The following is a 21,246-nucleotide window of genomic DNA, read 5'->3' as shown; positions in this document are numbered from 1 at the left end:
CTTTCTTCTTTTCGCTCTCTCTTTTTAAAGAATGACTCATGATATTTAACCTGGCCTACTTACTGAGCTCCACCTATAGCTGCTCTCTTTCGCTCTTTTTTAATAGGAACGTCTCGGGTCCGCAAGCTCAGAATGCAGTGAAGGAAAAACATGGTGGTCTTTCCGTCAAGTCCATCAAACAGAATTGACGAAACCGGCAACAGAAAACAAAATAACCGACATGGAGTCTCGAAAAGGCCCTCACTCAGCGAGGTGCGCTGACCCTTAGCAGGGAGGCTAATGTAACACGTGAACAACACGAGAAGGTCCTGCACTGGAATGTCGCTCTGTGTACATGTTTGGTATGAGTTGCTGACTTCCCGTCATGGTCCATGCATGGTTTTGAAGTCAGGAAGACTTCTCAAATTCTACCTTTGAACGCTGTGTCGTGTATGTTTGGTGCTTCTTTTTTCCCCTCATCAGAATGAAGCTGATAGTGTGTTAATTCAGTATTTCAGATGTTTGATGTTATTCCAAACTTCTAATGTTGTAATGTTTTCATATTTGTCTGGTCTCTAATGCATGTTCTTTGATATGGTATTAGCTGACTGAAGCTGCAAACGATTGCCCAGAAGGCACTTGTGTCATTGCTTCTGTGCTCTCTCTCTCTCTCTCTCTCTTTCTCTGTCTGTCCCCAGGCCAGCAAACCTTGTGCTGGAAGCTTCAAATCCCATAATTACAAAGCTGACAGTTAACACACAGGTAAGATACTCTTACTGACCGGCAAAGAATGCAAACATTCTGCATGGGGTTGAGAGAGACAGTGAGATGGATGGAGGGCATTCTGCAGGTGTAGAAGTTACTCCTCCATATCTCCTAAGGGTTGTGGGGGCTTATAGGTCCATGACAGGTTGGTTTGCCCAACAGAAAACTGAGAGATATTGGTATCTTATCCTAAATCATTATTACCTCATATCTACAGTATTTGCCATGAGCATTATGCATGAATATTATATAATGCAGAAGCCCCTTTAAAATCGGATACTTCACTACTAGTCAGCAAAAAACAGTACGCCAAAAGAATGGTATGTCTGAATATATGCGGTGCGTCCGAAATCACGTAGCCTACTGTCTGAGTAGGTAGGCTACTACATTTGAATTTGAATTTATTCACGACCGTTAAAAAGTATGTTCTAGATGTATAGGTCATCTGGGTGCTTTTTGCCTACTCTTTTATAAGTAGCCTACTGTGAATTCGGACACTTCTTTTGTCACATAGGCTACTGGTTTCAGTGTTTTTTTATTTTTGTTTTACTGTTTAACACATAGTTCTGACTATCTATTCGGACTTTGCGTATACTTTTTTTTTTTAAATAGCTTAGCCTACAGTAGGGATTTTGGACGCAGCGATAGTAGGCTAGGCCTACTCGAAAAACACGAATGTGGTAGTAAAGTGTCCATCGAATAATACACACTTCAGAATCTCGGCGGAAGTAGGTCACCCGGGGAATTGTTTTTCGAATAGGCTACTATCGCTGCGTCCGAAATCGACTACTTCCCTATACTGTAGTATTCTTGATAGAACCATGCCAATACAGAACCTTTGGTGATAGTGGAATTTTTTTCCCCACTTTCCACATTTACAATAATGATTAATAAAATTCCTGTGATTTGGCAGGGTATTTAAATAATTCGCTAATTTCTCCCATGAAACAGTCTTGAAATACAGGTTTGGCTTGTGCAGATTATTTGAGGTTGATAAGTTATCTGATGGTGCTGCCAACTCTCTCTGAGAGGGAGATTGCAGTTTCAAATCTTGTTCAGGTTCATGTCTTTTGCTAATAACAGGTCAGGAAAATACAAGCACAATCTCTTAAGCTGACAAAAATGTAGATTTTTAAGATAGCCTATAGCCTACTAGCCTGTCTGGAGTGGCTTTCCAACATCTGAACACTGAATTTATTTTAAAAGCACATAATCAAAAACAAAAAGATAAACCTCCTTTAACATTTTAACTATTTTTTAACTCTTTTAACCCTAATGTTTAGCTAAATAAAAAAAAAACTATTATTATGATGGGCAATTAAAGAAAGGAATAATGAAAAAGTTGTAAGATAATGGACAATACACTATGTGTTGTCTGAACATACTTAAAGACCTTCATAATATAAATACCATGGCAGAGCAGCTCATGTTTCCCTTTCCCCTCTTTGGCCTTGAATTATGATTCCATTAGAGACCAACAGCTCATGTGTTTACTTAGGGAACAGTAGCAAAAGCTTAGACCACCACCTTGTGGTCTTTTAAAGACATGACATTTTTTTTCTTCCTCTAAAATATCTAACTTTATTTGTATTTGCACAAGTACAAAACAATAAATAAAAAACACGTATTGAATAAATACATAATATAAAGAGGTAATAAAATAAAATAATGCATTTGCAAAAATTTGAAAGCTTTAAACGTTTAAGGTTTAGATATGCATTTCTGGAAAAGTTTCAATGTAAATCTTTATTCAATATAAATAAATCTTGGCGCCAGTATATATATATATATATATATATATATATATATATATATATATATATATATATATATATATATATATATATATATATATATATATATAGGCCTATATTATTTTTTTCTAATGAACATTTCAGAAGCTCATCCAAACCGAACCAAGCCATAACAATTAACAAGCCTCTTGCAGAAGCTCAAATGTGCTGAGTAACACAAGAGAATGAACCTCATTGGTTCTTGCTGAAGCTCAAACCTGCTGTGTAACACGAGAATGAATGGAATGCAAAGAATGATTTAGTAGCTACACATAAAAATGTAAAATATAAACTAAAAATGCTAAAACTTTACCAAAAATATTTTATAATGTCTACATGCGTATCATACTGAAGAGAAACTGTCTTTAGGACCCAGGGGAAACAGCTAATTTGCTCCAAATAGTGCTATATGGGACATAGTGGCAAGATTAATGACAGAATTTTCATTTTTGGGTGAACTATCCAAAATGATCATGTTGTAATTTTATAGCATTTTTAATTCAATAATGTTTTTTGATTGGAAAACTACAGAGTACTAGGCTATCATCATTGAACTAAGCAGGAAGTTATGAAATCTTATATATATATATATATATATATATATATATATATATATATATATATATATATATATATAATCAGATAAAGTCATAAATTACGCAATTTAAAATATGATGAAGATAACTAAATGGAACTGATAGGCTAACTGTGTGGGTGTGAATGAAAAGAACGATGCCTATTGAAACTAACGTGTTCCGCCTTCTCTGCTTTACTATTGGTCGGAAGGCACGTCACTCCAGCATGCTTGAGTTCTCATTGGTCCCCGCAGTGTCATCGAGCGCGTTCTTTGATGACGTAAAGGCTTGACCTTCTTGTACTAGAAGTTGATTGGGTAATCTTCGAGTCAAACATGCGCTTCTGATTTCTATTGGTTAGTTTAGACACGCCTGGCCTCCATTGCCCAAATCCCACATCTGAAGGTTAAAGTCAGTCATTCTCCATCACTCCGCACTTCAATCCAGCGGTACTTTCGTATTACTCTCCCCCCTCTCGCTCTTAATTTACAGAAATATTAACACAATATCATGTCGATATTTGGTGAAGTCCCGCAGGCTGCTCCTGTCGCAGTGTTTAAACTGTCAGCAGATTTCCGAGAAGATCAAAACCCCAACAAGGTGAATCTGGGAGTCGGAGGTGAGAGATGCGCTTTTTTAATAAACACACACTTACATATCAGAGTTTACATGAATGTCAATGTGTGTATATTTTTGCATGCTCCGATTTCTGTGACAGCAATTGGCCTAATAAAAAAAAAAAAAGACCTGAACACATCTGTGCATGTACATCTGTCTCGTTCTGAATTAAAGATTAAATAATGCCTGTATATATATTTTTTGTCCTTTTGAATGATTATGATGGTGGTAGGTAGACGCAGCACGTGATCACAGATCAGCTGTTTTCTGGAGGCATCAGTAACGTGAGATTTTTCATGGACGATGATATGACATTAAAGGGATAACGTTAGTTCACCCAAAAATGAAAATTCTGTCATTAATTACTCACCCTCATGTTGTTCCAAACCGTAAGACTTTTGTTTCAGTCCAAATGAATTGAGCGGTTTAGTCCAAAATGTTCTCAAGAGACACAATCGCTTTATATGATGAACAGATTGAATTTAGGCTTTTATTCACATAAACATTCATCAGTTGTTATAAGGAAGCTCAAGCATGTTCGCTTGATGTGCGAGAACCAATGAGGTTCATTCTTGTGTGTTATGCATCACTTTTGAGCTTCTGCAAGAACCAATGAGGTTCATTCTTGAAGGTTTGAACTTGAGCAAGAGTTTTGTTCTCGCGCGTCAAGAAGGTTCGGTTGAGCTTCTGTTTATGTTCACTAAACAATGTTTATATGTGAATAAAAGCCTAAATTCAATCTGTTCATCATAAAGCGATCGAGTCCAAATTTTCTAAAGAGACTAAACCGCCCAATTCATATGGATTAGTTTTACTATGTCTTTATGAATGGTTTGAACCGTCAAAGTTGTAGTTGCATATCTGTCAATGGAGGGACAGAAATCTCTCAGATTTTTATCAAAAAGATCTTCATTTGTGTTTCGAAGATGAACGAAAGTCTTACTGGTTTAGAACAACATGAGGGTGTGTAGCCTAATTAATAACAGAATTTTCATTTTTGGTTGAATTACAAGAATATCATGTTATAGCTAAGATCTGATATCAAATTATATTAGCTAATTATGTATATTTTGAATTTTGAAATAGTTTTTTAATATTGAAATAGTCTTTTGTAGACTAGTATAAATGATTGAACATTTATGATCTAAAATATTGAAAAATGTCATTAAAAGTTTTGACGCATTAAACTAAAGGCATATCATGACATGTACAGTGATCTATCATTAAACCAAAATCTTTGCATGCAGGTCCAGAGGCATCTAGGATTTCTAAATATATTAAGGGATAAAGTTACTCTTCCGGCATTGGTCGTTTTCATTGGAGATCAGTCACATGGTCAGTGCTGTTAACTGGGGGTGAAAAAGATTGTGTTGTGTCAACAGTATTATTGTGTAGAAGCAGTCGTCATGTGTCATCTGCTGTGTGGTTATTCCTGATCCCGGTTAGAGAGCTTGACCTCGGAGGATTCTGGGAGGATTATCTTTATCTTCTGCTTTTCCTGACGCCCTGCCGACACCACGACTCCTGAGGTTCTGGGACAGATTAGAGACGAGCATAGGATGAAAAGTCACCTTTTCATCCCTAAAAATCCCTGAGTCATGATTGTGTGGACTGTTTTTGTACAGCTTCCCCTGTCCAAGTCCTTGCTCAGACTGAAATGATTATCCCTCTTGAGCAACCCAGAACACTGATTTACAGTGTGTGACTACATCTTGTTATACTTCTGCAGACGGTGGAAAAAAGAAATGCAGTATCTTTCATCTTTTTTTAAGACTGCTACTAAACCTTGATATGTGGCACAAATTGCTCATTGATCTAATGTGTGCTACATCAGATATGCTACTTAAGTGAAATGAATGCTCTGCTTCACAGTCTTTTCATTCAAAAACGTACCCAGTATATGTACAGAACAGAATTTATTTGGATAAGTTTTGTTCTATATTTGTCAATCATGAATTGCATCAGGACATGAGCAGTACACGTTTATGTTGAATAAGCTCATTTTGCTCTTGGGTAAAAGTTCACAGATAAATCCTGATCAGGCACCCTGATAAAAAGGAACAATTACGCATGACAAATATTGATTAGAAAGCAATTCAGTGTAACTTAGGGTGCTGTAATGTACACTCTCGTTCAATTTGCCTTGGTAAGATTTTTAAAACTTTTTTTTTTTTTTTTTTGCATTTAGGTTTTATTTAAGGTTGCATTTAAAAAATCAAAGTAAAAACAGTAATATTGAGAAATAATATTACAACTTGAAATACCCATTCTATTTTAACATATTTTAAAATGTAGGCTAAATACATTTATGAATTTTACCATCATTATAAGTGTCTTTACTGTCACTTTTGATCAATTTAATGCATCATCGCTGAATAGAAGAACTAATTTCTTCCAAAAAAATGAAAACTTGCTGAGCTTTTTGAACCGTTGTGTACAAATCATAAGTTTGCCTCTGTGTTTGGAAGTGGTCTGGTTGAAATCGTCCTCTGCTTCTTCTTTAGCCTACAGGACCGATGAATGTCAGCCCTGGGTTCTCCCCGTGGTGAGAAAAGTGGAGAAGATGATCGCTGATGACCATAGTTTGAACCACGAGTACCTGCCCATTTTAGGCCTGCCAGAGTTTCGTTCCAGTGCGTCTAAGATCGCTCTGGGTGAAGACAGTCCTGCCATCAAGGACAACCGGGTCAGATGACATGCTAAAAATCCTGTATTAATAACTGTCAGCAGCCATTTTTCAGCATCATTACTCCAGTCTTCAGTGTCACACGATCCTTCAGAAGTCATTCTAATATGCTGATTTGCTGCTCAAGAAATATTTCTTATTAGCAATGTTGAAAACAGTCGTGCTGCTTAATATTTTTGTGGAAACCATGATACATTTTTTTCAGGACTCTCTGAAATGTAGAATGTTAAAAAGAACAGAATGTAGTTGAAATACAACATTACAAATTACGCTTCTGTAAATGTTCTGATCAATTTAGTGCAACCTTGCTAAAAAAATAAAAAATCAGTTCATAAAAAAAAAAAGTACAGTAGTGTTGTTGAGTAAATTGACATCTTCACCCTTTATTAAACTTATAAAAAATGTGTTAAAGATTTTGTAAGCATGTTGCGTAGTTGTGCTTGGAGGCAATTATGTTTTTTGCATAGTAAAATAAAACATGTAGCTGTAATTTACCCTTACCCATGTATGTGTAAAAAAAAAACTAAAGACATTTTTTCACCTATCTTTTTCAAGTTTGGCAAAAAGTGACACATTTCTCTTCTTGTTTGCACTAGCATCATTCTAATGTAGAGCTTCCTGTTGTTTTTGTGTTGCAGGTAGGAGCTGTGCAATGTTTGGGTGGTACTGGCGCTCTAAAGATCGGAGCAGAGTTTCTCCGCCGCTGGTACAATGGAACTGACAACACAAAAACTCCCATTTATGTGTCTGCACCCACATGGGGTGAGCACGAGACCTAATCACACGGAAAATACCATGATAAATGTCATTCTGATATTAAATTGGCTACAATGATGTACAAAATATATGTAAAAGTTTCGCCTCAAAAGAGCATAACTAATTTCTTTCTGGCCTTGAGTTCAATATTTAACTTTGTGTTTATATGTTGTTGTCTCAAATGCCAAAAATGTTTAACCGGCTTCCATGTTCAGTTCAGTTTGTGCTCTTCCGTTCTAGAGAACCACAATGCCGTTTTCTCTAACGCTGGATTTGAGGACATCCGTCCATACAAATATTGGGATGCAGGGAAGCGTGGACTTGATCTGACAGGTTTTCTGGGTGACCTGGAGGTGAGTAGTGATTTTGAAAACAAGCACTTTATAGTTACTTATTTATCAGTTATTGATAAGATATCTAAAAACCTTAGATTATGTACAAAAATAAGTGCCTTTTGTCATTTACCACTGTCATCACACTTGAGCGTGACAGATTTTTATTTTCTGCTGGGCTTATGAGACAGTAGTTCAGATATATATATATATATATAATTGCTGAGTAAAAATATAAATTTATTTATATATATATAAAGAAATTAATATTTTTATCCAGGATATGTTAAATTGATCAAAAGTGACAGTAAAGACTCTTACATTGTTACCAAATTCAGTTTGAAATGAATGGGGGTACTTGGAACTTTTTAATCATCAAAGAATCCTTTTATTAAAATATTTCCCAGCACAAAATATTGTTTTCAACTTTGCTAATAATAAGAAATCAGAATCAGAAAGAGCTTTATTGCCAAGTGTGCTTGCACACACAAGGAATTTGTTTTGGTGCTGAGGCTTCCAGTGGACATATAGAAATACAACAAGAAACATGAAACATAATACTACAAATTATAAGAATAAAGAATAAAAATATAAATATATGAGAATAAAACTATCACAGTTGGGTTTAGTCAGAATAGATATTTCCAGGTTTACAGATTATGAACATATTTACAGTGTTTTGAATATTATAAATAAATAAATCTACATATAAGTATCACCTGAGTTGTAGGATATTGCACTAAATAGTGGGAGTATTGCACTTAAAGGCATATGCCTTGGGAGGAGTGTTAACTGTTCAGGAGGGAAATGGCCTGTGGGAAGAAACTGTTGCTGTGCCGAGATGTTCTAGTGGCCAGTGATCTGAGTCGCCTTCTTGACGTTAACAGTTCAAACAGGTGGTGTCCAGGGTGAGTGGAGTCTGTGATGATTTTACCTGCTCTCTTCCTCACTCTGGAAGAGTACAGGTCCTGGAGGTTTGGCAGGGGGGCAGCACCAATGATCCTCTCCGCAGTCCGGACTGTCCGTTGTAGTCTCCTGATGTCTGATTTGGTAGCTGAACCAAACCAGACAGTGATGGATGTGCATAAGACAGACTCGATGACGGCTGAGTAGAACTGAATCAGCAGCTCCTGTGGCAAGTTGAACTTCCTCAGCTGGCGAAGGAAGTACAGTCTCTGCTGGGCTTTTTTACAATGGAGTCAATGTGATTGTCCCACTTCAGATCCTGAGAGATGGTAGTGCCCAGGAACCTGAATGACTCCACTGCTTCCACAGTGCTGTTCATGATGGTGAGTGGGGGGAGTGCTGAGCTGTTCCTCCTGTAGTCCACGATCATCTCCACTGTTTTGAGCGTGTTCAGCTCAAGGTTGTTATAACTGCACCAGGCAGCCAGCTGTTCAACCTCCAGTCTGTAAGCAGACTCGTCACCGTTCCGGATGAGACCGATGACAGTGGTGTCGTCGGCAAATTTCAGGAGCTTGACAGTGGGGTCTTTAGAAGTGCAGTCATTAGTGTACAGGGAGAAGAGCAGTGGGGAGAGAACGCACCCTTGAGGGGCGCCAGTGCTGGTGGTGAGAGTCCTGGATGTGTGTTTCCCCAGTCTCACTCGCTGCTGCCGGTCCGTCAGGAAGCTGGAGATCCACTGACAGATCGAGGATGGTATGGAGAGCTGGGTCAGTTTGGCTGTGAGAAGATCAGGCATGATGGTATTGAAGGCCGAACTGAAGTCCACAAAGAGGATCCTTGCATAAGTCCCAGGTCTGTCGAGATGTTGCAGGATATAATGCAGTCCCATGTTGACTGCATCATCCACAGACCTGTTTGCTCTGTAAGCAAACTGAAAGGGATCCAGCAGGGGTCCGGTGATGTCCTTCAGGTGGGCCAACACCAGTCTTTCAAACGACTTCATGACCACAGACGTGAGAGCGACAGGTCTGTAGTCATTAAGTCCAGTGATTTTGGGTTTTTTGGGGACAGGAATGATAGTGGAGCGTTTGAAGCAGCAGGGAACTTCACACTGCTCCAATGATCTATTGAAGATCTGTGTGAAGACCGGGGCCAGTTGGTCAGCACAGGCTTTTAAACAAGCAGAATGAATGCCGTCTGGGCCTGAGGCTTTCCTAGTCTTCTGTTTTTTGAAGACTCGGCTCACGTCCTCCACACAGACCTTAAGCTCAGGTTGGATGGCAGGAGGGGGGAGTAATGGGAGTGCAGAAGGTGATGGTGAATTTGTGAAGTGCAGGTCAGAGCCGGTGTGTGGTGTGAATGAGGGCTTTTCAAACCTGCAGTAAAATGAATTTAAATCGTCAGCCAGGTGTTGACACACATTCTGTGAGCTCATCCAGATCGGTGGTAGCAGCTTCAAAAACAGTCCAATCAGTGCAATCAAAGCAGGCCTGTAGATTCTGCTATGCTTCATTAGTCCATCTTTTAACAGTCCTTAACACGGGTTTAGCTGATTTCAGTTTCTGCCTGTAGGTCGGTATGAGATGAACCAAACAGTGATCAGAGAGCCCTAAAGCTGCCCGTGAGACGGAGTGATACGCATTCCTTATTGTGGTGTAACAGTGGTCCAGTATATTACTGTCTCTGGTGGGACATGTAACGTGCTGTCTGTATTTTGGTAGTTCACGTGAAAGATTTGCTTTGTTAAAATCCCCAATAATTATTAGAAGAGAGTCCGGGTGCCTTTGTTCCGTTTCAGATATTTGTTCAGCCAGCTGTTGTAGCGCCGCGCTCACGCACGCGTCTGGAGGGATGTAAACATTCACGAGAATGAAAGAGGAAAACTCCCGTGGCGAGTAGAAAGGTTTGCAATTAATGAAACGGGTCTCTAAGTTAGGAGAGCATATCTTGTTCAGTGTTGTTATATCTGAACACCAATTTTCGTTAATGTAGAAACACAATCCACCACCTCTCGTTTTCCCCGTTAGCTCCGCGATGCGATCCGCTCGGAACAGCTGGAAGCCCGGCAGATGTATTGCGTTGTCCGTTATGGCTTCACTCAGCCAGGTTTCAGTGAAGCACAGAGCAGCAGAGTTAGAAAAATCCTTGTTAATCCTTGTGAGGAGAAGTAGTTCGTCCATTTTGTTAGGAAGGGATCTGAGGTTCGCAAGATGAATGCTCGGGAGTGCAGTGCGCAGGCCGCGTTCGCGGAGTTTAACCAGCGCGCCGGCTCACTTCCCGCGTTTGCGTCTGACCGCGCGTTTGAACAACACCGCTGCCCCTCCGACAATGTCCAGCAAAACATTTTAATGATAAATGTATCTTAAATAAATGTTCTTGAGCAGAAAATTAGAATGATTTCTGAAGGATCATGTGACACTGAAGTCCAGTAAAATTCAGCTTTGCCATCACAGGAATAAATTACATTTTAAAATATATTCAAATAGAAAACAGTTATTTTAAATTGTATTAATATGTCACAGTTTTACTGTTTTTACTGTATATTTGATCAAATAAATGCATTCTTGATAAAAAAGTAATGTTCAAAAACATTACAAAAATCGTACAGAGCTCAAACTGTAGTGTATTATGATTTCTTTACAAGGAAAACAGTGATCAGTTTGAAAATAAATATTTGCTACAGTATATAACGTGTAAAATGAAAACATGTGTGTCCTGCCAGAGCGCTCCTGATCACTCCATCTTTGTGCTGCATGCCTGCGCTCACAACCCCACCGGTACAGACCCGACCCAGGACCAATGGAAGCAGATCGCTGATGTCATGAAGGTGAGACCATCACAATAACCCCACATCATCAGACTGTGACACCAGTGGCCAGTTGCATAAACTGCTTATACTAGTCTTAAAAGTTAGTCATCTAATTTTTTCTTCAAGACTGGTCCTACATTTTTAAAGTCAGTTACATAAAAAGGTAGAACGATCTAATTTGTGTTGGAAAAGTAAGATTGACTATGTAACTGTTAGTTGGTCAAACTAGTTCTTAAAGGGATATTTCACGGTAAAAAAAATTATTATATTTTATTATATTTTTTATTATATTATATATACACATTTTACCCAGAAGAAAAAAAACACACTAGTTGTGAGAAATCAGGATTAACAAAAATGTGACTTGAAATGCAATCCTTGTACCACCTTCTCTGAGGTGAATATTTCCGTTGTGTTCGTCGCAACAAGAAATAAATAAAGACAGTCAACTGTAAATTTGACTGTCATCAGACAAACAGAGTTCCGGTCCGATGATTTTGGACTCAGTGAAGAAAGTACACAGATTTTCATTAAATCATACACTAAAGTTCCATTTTTACAACAGAAGCTCATGCTCTATTACTTGCCTTGGTACATATTGAAAATGCAAGAGAATTGAATTTCATATTGTTTACTGATTCAAAATCCTGTCTACAAACTCTGGAGTCTTTGAAGACAAACCATTCAATAATCATTGATAAATTCATCAAAGCCAATCAGTTACGGAGACTCAAGTACAACATTGTTTTCTGCTGGATTCCAGGACATAATGGCATTAATGGAAATGAGCAAGCAGACTGGGTTGCAAAAAAATCAGTAAATGTCAAGTCCCACCCTTGGACATAAATCCCTTAATCAACCAATATATATTAAAGGGGTGGTAAAACGCATTTTTTCTAAGGCTTGATTGTGTTTGTGGGGTGCACTGTAACATGTTCATGCTTTGTTTTTTAAAATTTGCATTATTTTTCATATATTTTACCCTTATTACACTGCTCTGTCCATCCTTGTAAAAACAGTCTGATGGTTTCCTGGTTCTATGAAGCCAGTCCCTCAAAACTATGCAATGGGCTCAGATTGGTTAGCTGGCCCAGTGTGTTGTGATTCGCTAACCGTCTAGTGCACGTTTTCCGGAAACGTCACGCCCGTACCTTTACTGGTAGTTTTTTTTTACTGTCTATGTAAGTTTGTGCTTTGGTGTATTGTAAACGATGGTGTCAATAAAACCATACCAATTTGAGCCCGAATCAGACCCAGAGAATGTTAGTGAATATGATCGAGCAGAACCTGTTCAAGAACGGCTGTTAAACGACGTTTCAGAAAGGTTTGTTTTTTGTTGTCTCATTACCTTTTAGATACGCTGTTATTTAATTGTACTAATTATTATAGTATTACAAAAAATAAGCTTCATAAACAAGAATTTCATATAATCGGTCTAACAAATTATACTACAGTCCTCAAACCTCAAAGGATTTCTTTTAGTAAAGACTGCGGATCTATAGTGATCGTTACTGACTGTATGGCACGGTTACTTTTGTGTTTTTAGAACGATTGTAGACAAATGTCTGTCGACAGAACTATTAACCCAAAACGAACACTAAACATCGGCTGCCAAATCAAACACAGAACCATGTTTAGCATGCCTGTAGATAAACAAGCATGTAGATAAACATAAAAGCTCTAATCAAAGAATAATTTACACTAATTCCAAGTTCGCTGTTGAGATTTAAAAAAAAGTTTGTAATGTTAGGTGTTTGTCGGATAACGTTAAGTATGAATGAGCATTTAACAAACTAGCAGAGCCAAACAGCGTTGTCATTTGTTTACTTCCTTGTTACAACGTACAATTAACAATACAAACTATTACAGGAAAACACATTGACGAAAAATAAATCATACTTACAGGTTGTGGACCGAAAACAAAAGCTTCTGTTTTTTTAAGTTGGAACTGCTCCATCTTTCAGGACAAGCCGATGTGCGAATCATGCACTGAGCTTGCAAAGATTGTGGAAGCTTTCCTCCGTAACATGTGCAGCAGAGAGCGAGATTTGGGTAATAATTAACCATTGATCCCTAGGAAGGCTGAACAAAGTGGACCTGCAATCCGGATGAAAATAAGAGCAGCGTTTTGACGGCATTGCGACAACTCATCTCCGAAACAGCAATATAAAATGGCCTCGCCTCGCTTATTAAGTATTCTCGGAGGAGGGGTTTATGTAAATAATGGGATTTGCTGACGTCAGCAACTCCGGAGGAATGTCGTGTAGTCCAAAACCGGCCGTTTGCTGTAGTCCTTAGAAATAATTTTTAAAAAAAAGCAAATATCTCCCTTTGCTTTGAACTTTGAGCGCTGTAACTTTGCAGATGTTGTTTATGCTCAAATAGCAACATTACACACTAGCTATAGTTAGAAAAGTGAAATCATGTTTTACCACCCCTTTAAAGAAATGGTAAAATTATTATTATTATTATTGCATAATTTTGCATGTCAAAATAACAAATTATTTGAAATAAATTCTGTGGTATTTTCATGTGGCATTTATTAAAAGGTGAAGAAGCACCAAAATGTCAATACTGTAGTACCAACGAACTTGTCTATAAAACATACTTTTGGACTGCCCCATTTCTTTTTGTTATGAGACAGCGCTTTTTATCTGGATCCAGAAAAACTTCAGCAAAAAGCACATTTAAAGAATCTTTCATCGAATTGTACTCATTTTTGTTTGAATCGTTTTTCATTATATTGTATTTATGATATTATGTTGTTAAATGTTTAATATGTACTGTATCTGCAGTGTAATAGCCGGTGATACTAAACTCAAATATTACTACAACTACTACTCATTAAAGAAAACATTAAATGCCATATCGTAAACCCCCAGAACACTTGGAATATGCGACACGTTGCATAGGATCGTTCTGTGATACTTTTACATCTTTTTTTAAAAAGCTTGATGTTAGTTGCCATTCACTTCTATTACGAGCGCAATCTTTTTATTTTATTTAATTCCCCGTTTGTGGTCCATAAAAGAAAGAAAAGCATACTACATTAAAACAACACCAGGGTGAGTAAACTATGATTTAATTTAGGGTGAACTATCTCTTTAAGACACAGTCTTAACATAGAGGCTAAGTTTATGCAACAGGTTTAGAACATTGAAGCACATGATACAGAAATGGAACTTAATCGCATTTAATAAGCCATTTAGGCATAACCTGCAATTACAACCTACTGTTGTCCAAATTTAAACTCTTGATAGTTTGATAAATACTGAGTTAACTATCGCATAATTACCTAAACCCAAAATATCATATTGTAGAGTCAGACAGGATGAAGAATGTGAAACGTTGCATCATTGGAGCTGTAATTCCTGTTTGTTTTCTAACTTTTTTTCTTCTCTCTCCTCTCTCTTCAGCGAAAGAATCTGTTTGCCTTCTTTGATTCAGCCTATCAGGGTTTTGCGTCAGGAAATTTAGAGAAAGATGCCTGGGCTATCCGCTACTTTGTGTCACAGGGTTTTGAATTGTTCTGTGCCCAGTCGTTCTCAAAGAACTTCGGTCTGTACAGTAAGTGATTCCAACAGGTTGTGCATTCATCGCTACAGATTGCATTTTAATGCCAGAACCATTTGATTTAAAAGAATGACCTGCGTCCACAGATGAGAGAGTGGGAAACCTGACTGTTGTAGCTAAAGACCAAGACAATTTGAATCGTGTTCTGTCTCAAATGGAGAAGATCGTTCGGATAACCTGGTCCAATCCTCCGTCCCAGGGAGCTCGTCTGGTTGCCATCACCCTCAACACCCCTGAGCTTTTTGCTGAATGGTAAATGCAATTAAAATGAATCTAGTGTTGATATTTTAAAGAATGTATGTACAGTCCTAGTCAGTTTATCTGCCCCCTTGGTAAATATGATCAAAGATGGCTGTAAAAAATAAATCTGTATTTTTTATCCTTTTGATATTTTAAACAACATGCAAAAATCTAACCTTTTATTGAAGTAAAAGAATTGAAAATTTGGGGGACAATCACATTATGAAATAATTGTTTTTCTCCAAAACATGTTGGGAACAATTATTTGCCCCCTTTTATTAAATATTTTTTTGCAACCTCCTTTTTCCAAGATAACAGCTCTGAGTTTTCTCCTATAATGTCTGATGAGTTTGGAGAACACCTGACAAGAGATCAGAGACCATTCCTCCATACAGGATCTCTCCAGATCCTGTAGATTCCCAGATCCATGTTGGCGCTTCTTCTCTTCAGTTCACTCCACTCATCTTCTATAGGGTTCAGGTCTGGGACTGGGATGGCCATTGCAGATGCTTGGTTCTGTTGGTATTTTATTGAATACATGATGCCATGTATCTGAACAACATGTCCAGGACCTCTGGCAGAAAATTAGGCCCACAGCATTAAAGATCCAGCAGAGTATTTCATTTTACACATGGGGTACTTTTTAATCCCTGTATAAACCAATTTGATTTGAGATTTGATTCATCTGACCAACTGCAATGGCCATCCCAGTCCCAGACCTGAACCCTATAGAAGATGAGTGGGCTGAACTGAAGAGAAGAAGCATTGTAGGAGAAAACTCAGAGCGGTTATATTGGAAAAAGGAGGTTGCAAAAAATATTTAATAAAAGGGGGCAAATAATTGTTCCCAATATGTTTTGGAGAAAAACATTTATTTCATAATGTGATTTTTTTTCCCCCACTTTCAATTCTTTTACTTCAATGAAAGGTTAGATTTTTTAGAAAGGTTAGGCTAGAGGATTAACAATGCAGATTTAATTTTTACAGCCATCTTTGATCATATTTACCAAGGGGGCAAATAATTCTGGCCAGCACTGTATGTAAGACATGTATACAATACCGTTCAAAAGTTTGTTCTAAGATTTTATTGCTTTTGAAAGAAATTAATAATTGTAGTCTACAAGGATGCATTAAAATGATCAAAAGTCATATATATATATATATATATATGAGAGAGAGAGAGAGAGAGAGAGAGAATCTGAACTACTGTCTCATAAGCCCAGCAGAAAATAAAAATCTGTCATGCTCAAGTGTGATGACAGAGGTAAATATCAAGTCTAAAGACATTTATAATTTTACAAACGATTTTTATTTCAAATAAATACGTTCATTTTAATTTTTTTTCAATTAATCAAAGAATCCTGACGAGGCATCCTCAAGTTTCCACAAAAATATCAAGCAGCACAATTGTTTTCAACATTGATAATAATAAGAAATGTTTCTTGAGCGGACAAATCAGCATATTAGAATGATTTCTGAAGAAACTGTCATTTCTGTGACACTGAATCATGTGACACTGAAGACTGGAGTAATGATGCTGAAAATTCAGCTTTGCCATCACAGGAATAAATTTCATTTTAAAATAGAAAACAGTTCTGTTAAATTGTAATAATATTTTACAGTTTAACTCTTTTTACTGTATTTTTGATCAAATTAATGCAATCTTGGTGAGCATAAGACACTTTTTAAAAACATACCGACCCTAATCTTTTGAGTGGTAGTGTTTGTGAATTATGCATGTCACATTTAAAAGGATAGTTCACCCAAAAATGAAAATTACCCCATGATTTCCTCACCCAGAAGCCACCCTAGGTGTATACGACATTCTTCTTTCAGACGAATACAATCAGAGTTATATTAAAACATGTCCTGGCTCTTCCAGTTTTTATAATGGCAGTGAATGGCCGTTTCTGTTTTGAAGTCCATAAAAGTGCATCCATCCATCATAAAAGGGCTCCACACGGCTCCGGGGGGTTGATAAAGGCCTTCTGAAGCGAAGTGATGTGCTTGTGTAAGAAAAATATCCATATTTAAAACTTTATCAACTGAAATAAATAGTCTTAAAACGAGAATTTTTCAAAAGAAATGTCGGAAGAGCTTGAGTTTGTTCCCCAGCCCTGTTTGTTTGAACCGCGAGAGGCGTCAAAGCTTACGGAGTTATATTAATTTATTGATATGAATTTAAGGGTGTTGTATGATGTGATTATTCTTTTGGCATTTTCTATCTTCCAACAGGAAGGACAATGTAAAGACTATGGCAGACAGGGTCCTGTTGATGCGTGCTCAGCTGAAAGAAAAACTAAAAGCACTAGGAACTCCAGGAACCTGGGAGCACATCACTGAACAGATCGGCATGTTCAGCTTCACAGGACTCAATCGTAAGCACCTCCTTTACCTAAGATTTCTGTATTTGAATTTCATATAAAATTTTCATTCATTGGGATTACGCAGTTATTTTTAAAAAACATTTTTAACTGTCACTACTGAGAAAAGCCATCATTTGTTTGCATTTGCCACTTGATATTTTATCTAATTCATTGTATGCTTTTCAAATTCACATAGAGCGTCACTAAGCCATTTCAAAATTAATGTTCTGTTTTACAGCTAAGCAGGTGGAGTACATGATAAAAGAGAAGCACATTTATCTGATGGCGAGCGGTCGCATCAACATGTGTGGCCTCACCTCCAAGAACATCGACTATGTGGCCGAGTCCATTCATGAGGCCGTCACTACGGTCCAATAAGCACCGTTACCACACATCCTGTTTGTGTGTGTGTGTGTGTGTCCACATGAACATAGACGCACACAGACACACACACACACACATACTGATAAACACCTCAGCTTTTCCTGGTCTAATTTACTCATCAGCATTTCAAAATCCTGTTATAAGGTATTGAATCAGTCCCAGAAGATATATATTTCCTTCTCCTAAATATTCTCTGTCGTGAATATTTCAAATAATCTTGCTTGTATGAATAAGCACTTTGTGGTAGAGTTACTGTCAACTAAACGACTTTGGGTTTCATTGACCTGAAGTTCCATCTTGAATGATTTTGTGATCTTTCATGGTCCTTATTAAATTCACACAGTGTATTGCCACTGAATCAGTTATATAAAGTTGAAGGGGAAATATCTTAAGAACTAGCCCTATCTTAACCTGTTGAATTTTATTATCACATTTCTGAACGTTTCACGATATTGAGTGCTCAACTAAGGACAATGTGCATGTTTTAAGTTGTATATGTCTGTATACATTGAGAAACTTGCACAGTGATATTACTCTAGAACTTGAATGACTGGGGGCATTAGAGTGTTTCAATGTTAATCCCAGTGTGATTTGTTTGTCATCTGATGCTCTTACTTCAATTGAAATGGTTTGAAGCAACATTTTACCTTGAAATCAACTTTTTGTGATTCACTTTTAAATGTATTGTAACTGAATGGAGGGACAAACCTGGTATTGTGTTCTGTGTGAATAAGTGCATTCTGGCATATTGAGTCTCTGACAGCTGAGGGGGAGCGAATTAATACAGAAAAGGGATGTGGGGGTTGAATATTCTTTTAAGCTTTTTGTCTTTGATGATGCTTTTTCAGGAAATTCTGGGTTGTGAAGACTCCAGACATTGTTTTGCACTTTATTTTCTGATGTTTTTTAAATCTGCTGACTCTGATCCATCACTTTCACTGCTGTGTTTCAGGGTCATTTGTGCAAGGCAGTGCTGTTTATTGAATGAATGTGTCATTAGTCCAAGTACTCCCACCCAGCTTAGTCTTGTAAGATCAAACCTCTATGAGTATAAAAGCTCTCGAGCACAAATAGACTAATCAAAGTGCATTGAAATAAATGAAGATGATGAATGAACATGTTGTCTTGCATTCTTTATTAGCACAAGTGTGTGTGTGTGTGTATATATATATATATATATATATATATATATATATATATATACAGTTGTATTAGAAATTATTCAACTCCCATTGCAAATCGGGTTTATTGTCTGAATTTATAGACTTTCAGCAGTTTGCAATGAACAAATCAGACAAAAGTAACTGAAATAGTGGTTTCCCCAAATTCACCTGAAAATGCAACTTTTAATGACTTCTGTAGTCAAAAAAATTATCCATCCCCCGAGTAGAATTCCTCACAACAGCACAAATCTGCAAAAAAATTGTTGTCTCCAGCACACCAAACCTAAAACTTCATGTCGTCAGTGAGGAAGCTGAAACTTGGGTGCCATTGGACCTTCAAACAGGACAATGCATATATCAGGATTTTTGTGGATTATTTCGGATTTGTACGCACAGTAGAACTTCTCACAAAAAATCTCAGCCTATTTCACACTAGGTTCGTGAGCACTTAAACTTGTTCTTAACATCGTTCTGATGTTAGTGAATTTGGAGTATTATAAATGAATATATTTTATAATTATTAGCCATTTGCATAAAACATGCCCAAACTATCTCCATATAATGGCTTTCTGCACACACTTTCTTTACAGCCTTTGTCATTGTCGTCATGCTCGTTGTTTGCAGACGTGCCTCAGTCCGATCCTCGAGCAATTCCAAGGGTTCCATTCTCCCCAGTTCTCACAATAAAGACCTTTTATACAGACCCAGATTACAGACCTCTCATTAGCCAGTTGTACATAGGCTACACTATCTGCATTATTCGAGAAACCTCGCAGCTGAAGCAATAATGAGCTTTCCTTACTCTTTAACTGTAGTATATGATGGAATATTAAGATGAAATCAAATTGTATTATTTAATAATTGTACTATATAATTTTATATACGGATTGTATAGCTAAAATATAACTTCTTAACACGATTATAAGGCCATATACAAAGTGATTTTTGCGTACGTGTGGTTTCCCAAGAATATTACTGAACTGGAGGACATTGCTCATGCAAGGAATGAGCTGAGATTCCTCAGAAACGCTGCCAGAAGCTGGTGTCGGTTATACATGTTGTTTGCAGCAGGTCATAACAGCAAAAGGGAGTTCTACTAAGTACTAAAGATGCTTGCCATGAAGGGGTTGAATAATTTTGAGACTGCAGAAGTCGAAAAAGTTGCATTTTCAGTTGAATTTGGTGAAACCACTTAAAACGTTTGGTGTGTTTAGCTATTTCAATTGCTTTTGTGTGATTTGTTCATTGGAAACAACTGAAAGTGAATAATAAACCTGATTTGAAATGGGGGTTGACATTTCAATTACAACTGTATATATATAAGATTTAAGTATTTCTTTCAATCTTTTTCAGTATTTTAGTATACTTATTGGTCTTGTGTACTTTTTTATGATATTTGCTAAGGCTATTTTTGCACCTTCAGGGCTTTATAAACCCTGTAATGCTCAAACTTGTTAAGTTTTTAATATAACAGGGTTGTAAAATGTGTGATTTATAAACTGCACACAGACTAGTATTTATATATTATATAAGCAAGCCCACTTTAAACTTGCTGTGACAGGGTTGACTTAAGGAACTACAAGTTTTGGTCCTTTGCAAATCTGTAACCATATAAGTTTGGGGATCAAAAGTTTAGGAATCTGCCATTTCACAGGCACAAATCGCACTTCTGACAGTTGGGCCTTATGTAGTAGATTCTGAATGATCAAGTGGCATTAGCTCCATGATAAGCATATTCAAAGAATGTGTTCTGCCTCAAAATAACAACCAGCAAAGGTTATCCTGAAATAGCCCTGCAGTCAAACCCATAGAATGTCAAACCTCAACAAAGTTTCTTTACACTCACGTACAGTGTTTGGGGAAATGCATTACAATTAACACGAGTTATGTAATCAAATTTCCTTTTTTCAAGCAATCAGTAATGCATTACATTTAAATTTACAACAATTAAATCTGAGCTACTTTTTTCAAACAAGCAACGCACGTTACTTTGTTTTCCCATTTACTGACTGACACCTCTCCTGTCCCAATATTGAGAGAAATTGGAAATACAGAGGCGCTGTGTAAAGATGATGGTTATTGTAGTTCTATAGAAATGTGATAATGCATTTCTCAACATTTACTCAACAGATTCAGTATTCCTCAAAATGAATAAAAACAGTGAAATGAAAACTCAGACTATTACGAAAACCTGCAATATGTTAAACAACACAAGTATACGTTATGTATTTAATCTCACTTTATTAAAAAATGTCTTTGCTGCTGACCTTTGATGATCCTTTTCAACCATACTAATAAGCA

At 37.1% G+C, this 21,246-nt stretch overlaps 1 protein-coding gene across 1 annotated transcript; it reads left to right on the top strand.

The window, feature by feature from the left end:
• Window positions 1-3,449: 3,449 nt before the first annotated feature.
• On the top strand, window positions 3,450-18,898 carry got1 (glutamic-oxaloacetic transaminase 1, soluble). The gene is made up of 9 exons (XM_077236412.1): window positions 3,450-3,731; window positions 6,235-6,416; window positions 7,055-7,178; window positions 7,413-7,525; window positions 11,133-11,237; window positions 14,636-14,786; window positions 14,879-15,044; window positions 17,268-17,410; window positions 17,637-18,898. The coding sequence occupies exons 1-9, from the start codon at window positions 3,623-3,625 to the stop codon at window positions 17,774-17,776; spliced, it is 1,233 nt and encodes a 410-aa protein (XP_077092527.1). The 5' UTR covers window positions 3,450-3,622; the 3' UTR covers window positions 17,777-18,898.
• The last annotated feature ends 2,348 nt before the right edge of the window (window positions 18,899-21,246 follow it).

Source organism: Siphateles boraxobius, unplaced genomic scaffold (assembly GCF_051911475.1).
Source record: "Siphateles boraxobius isolate OS27281-9 unplaced genomic scaffold, OSU_SipBor_1 20, whole genome shotgun sequence".
Taxonomy (NCBI): Eukaryota; Metazoa; Chordata; class Actinopteri; order Cypriniformes; family Leuciscidae; genus Siphateles; species Siphateles boraxobius.
This window is presented reverse-complemented; position numbering and strand designations above follow the sequence as displayed.

Bases quoted from the DNA above. Each gene is read 5' to 3' on its own strand.
- got1 (XM_077236412.1), top strand. From the start codon at position 3,623: ATGTCGATATTTGGTGAAGTCCCGCAGGCTGCTCCTGTCGCAGTGTTT. The intron at 3,732-6,234 runs GTGAGAGATGCG...CTTCTTCTTTAG, and splicing joins GGTGAATCTGGGAGTCGGAG to CCTACAGGACCGATGAATGT. The intron at 15,045-17,267 runs GTAAATGCAATT...ATCTTCCAACAG, and splicing joins CCTGAGCTTTTTGCTGAATG to GAAGGACAATGTAAAGACTA.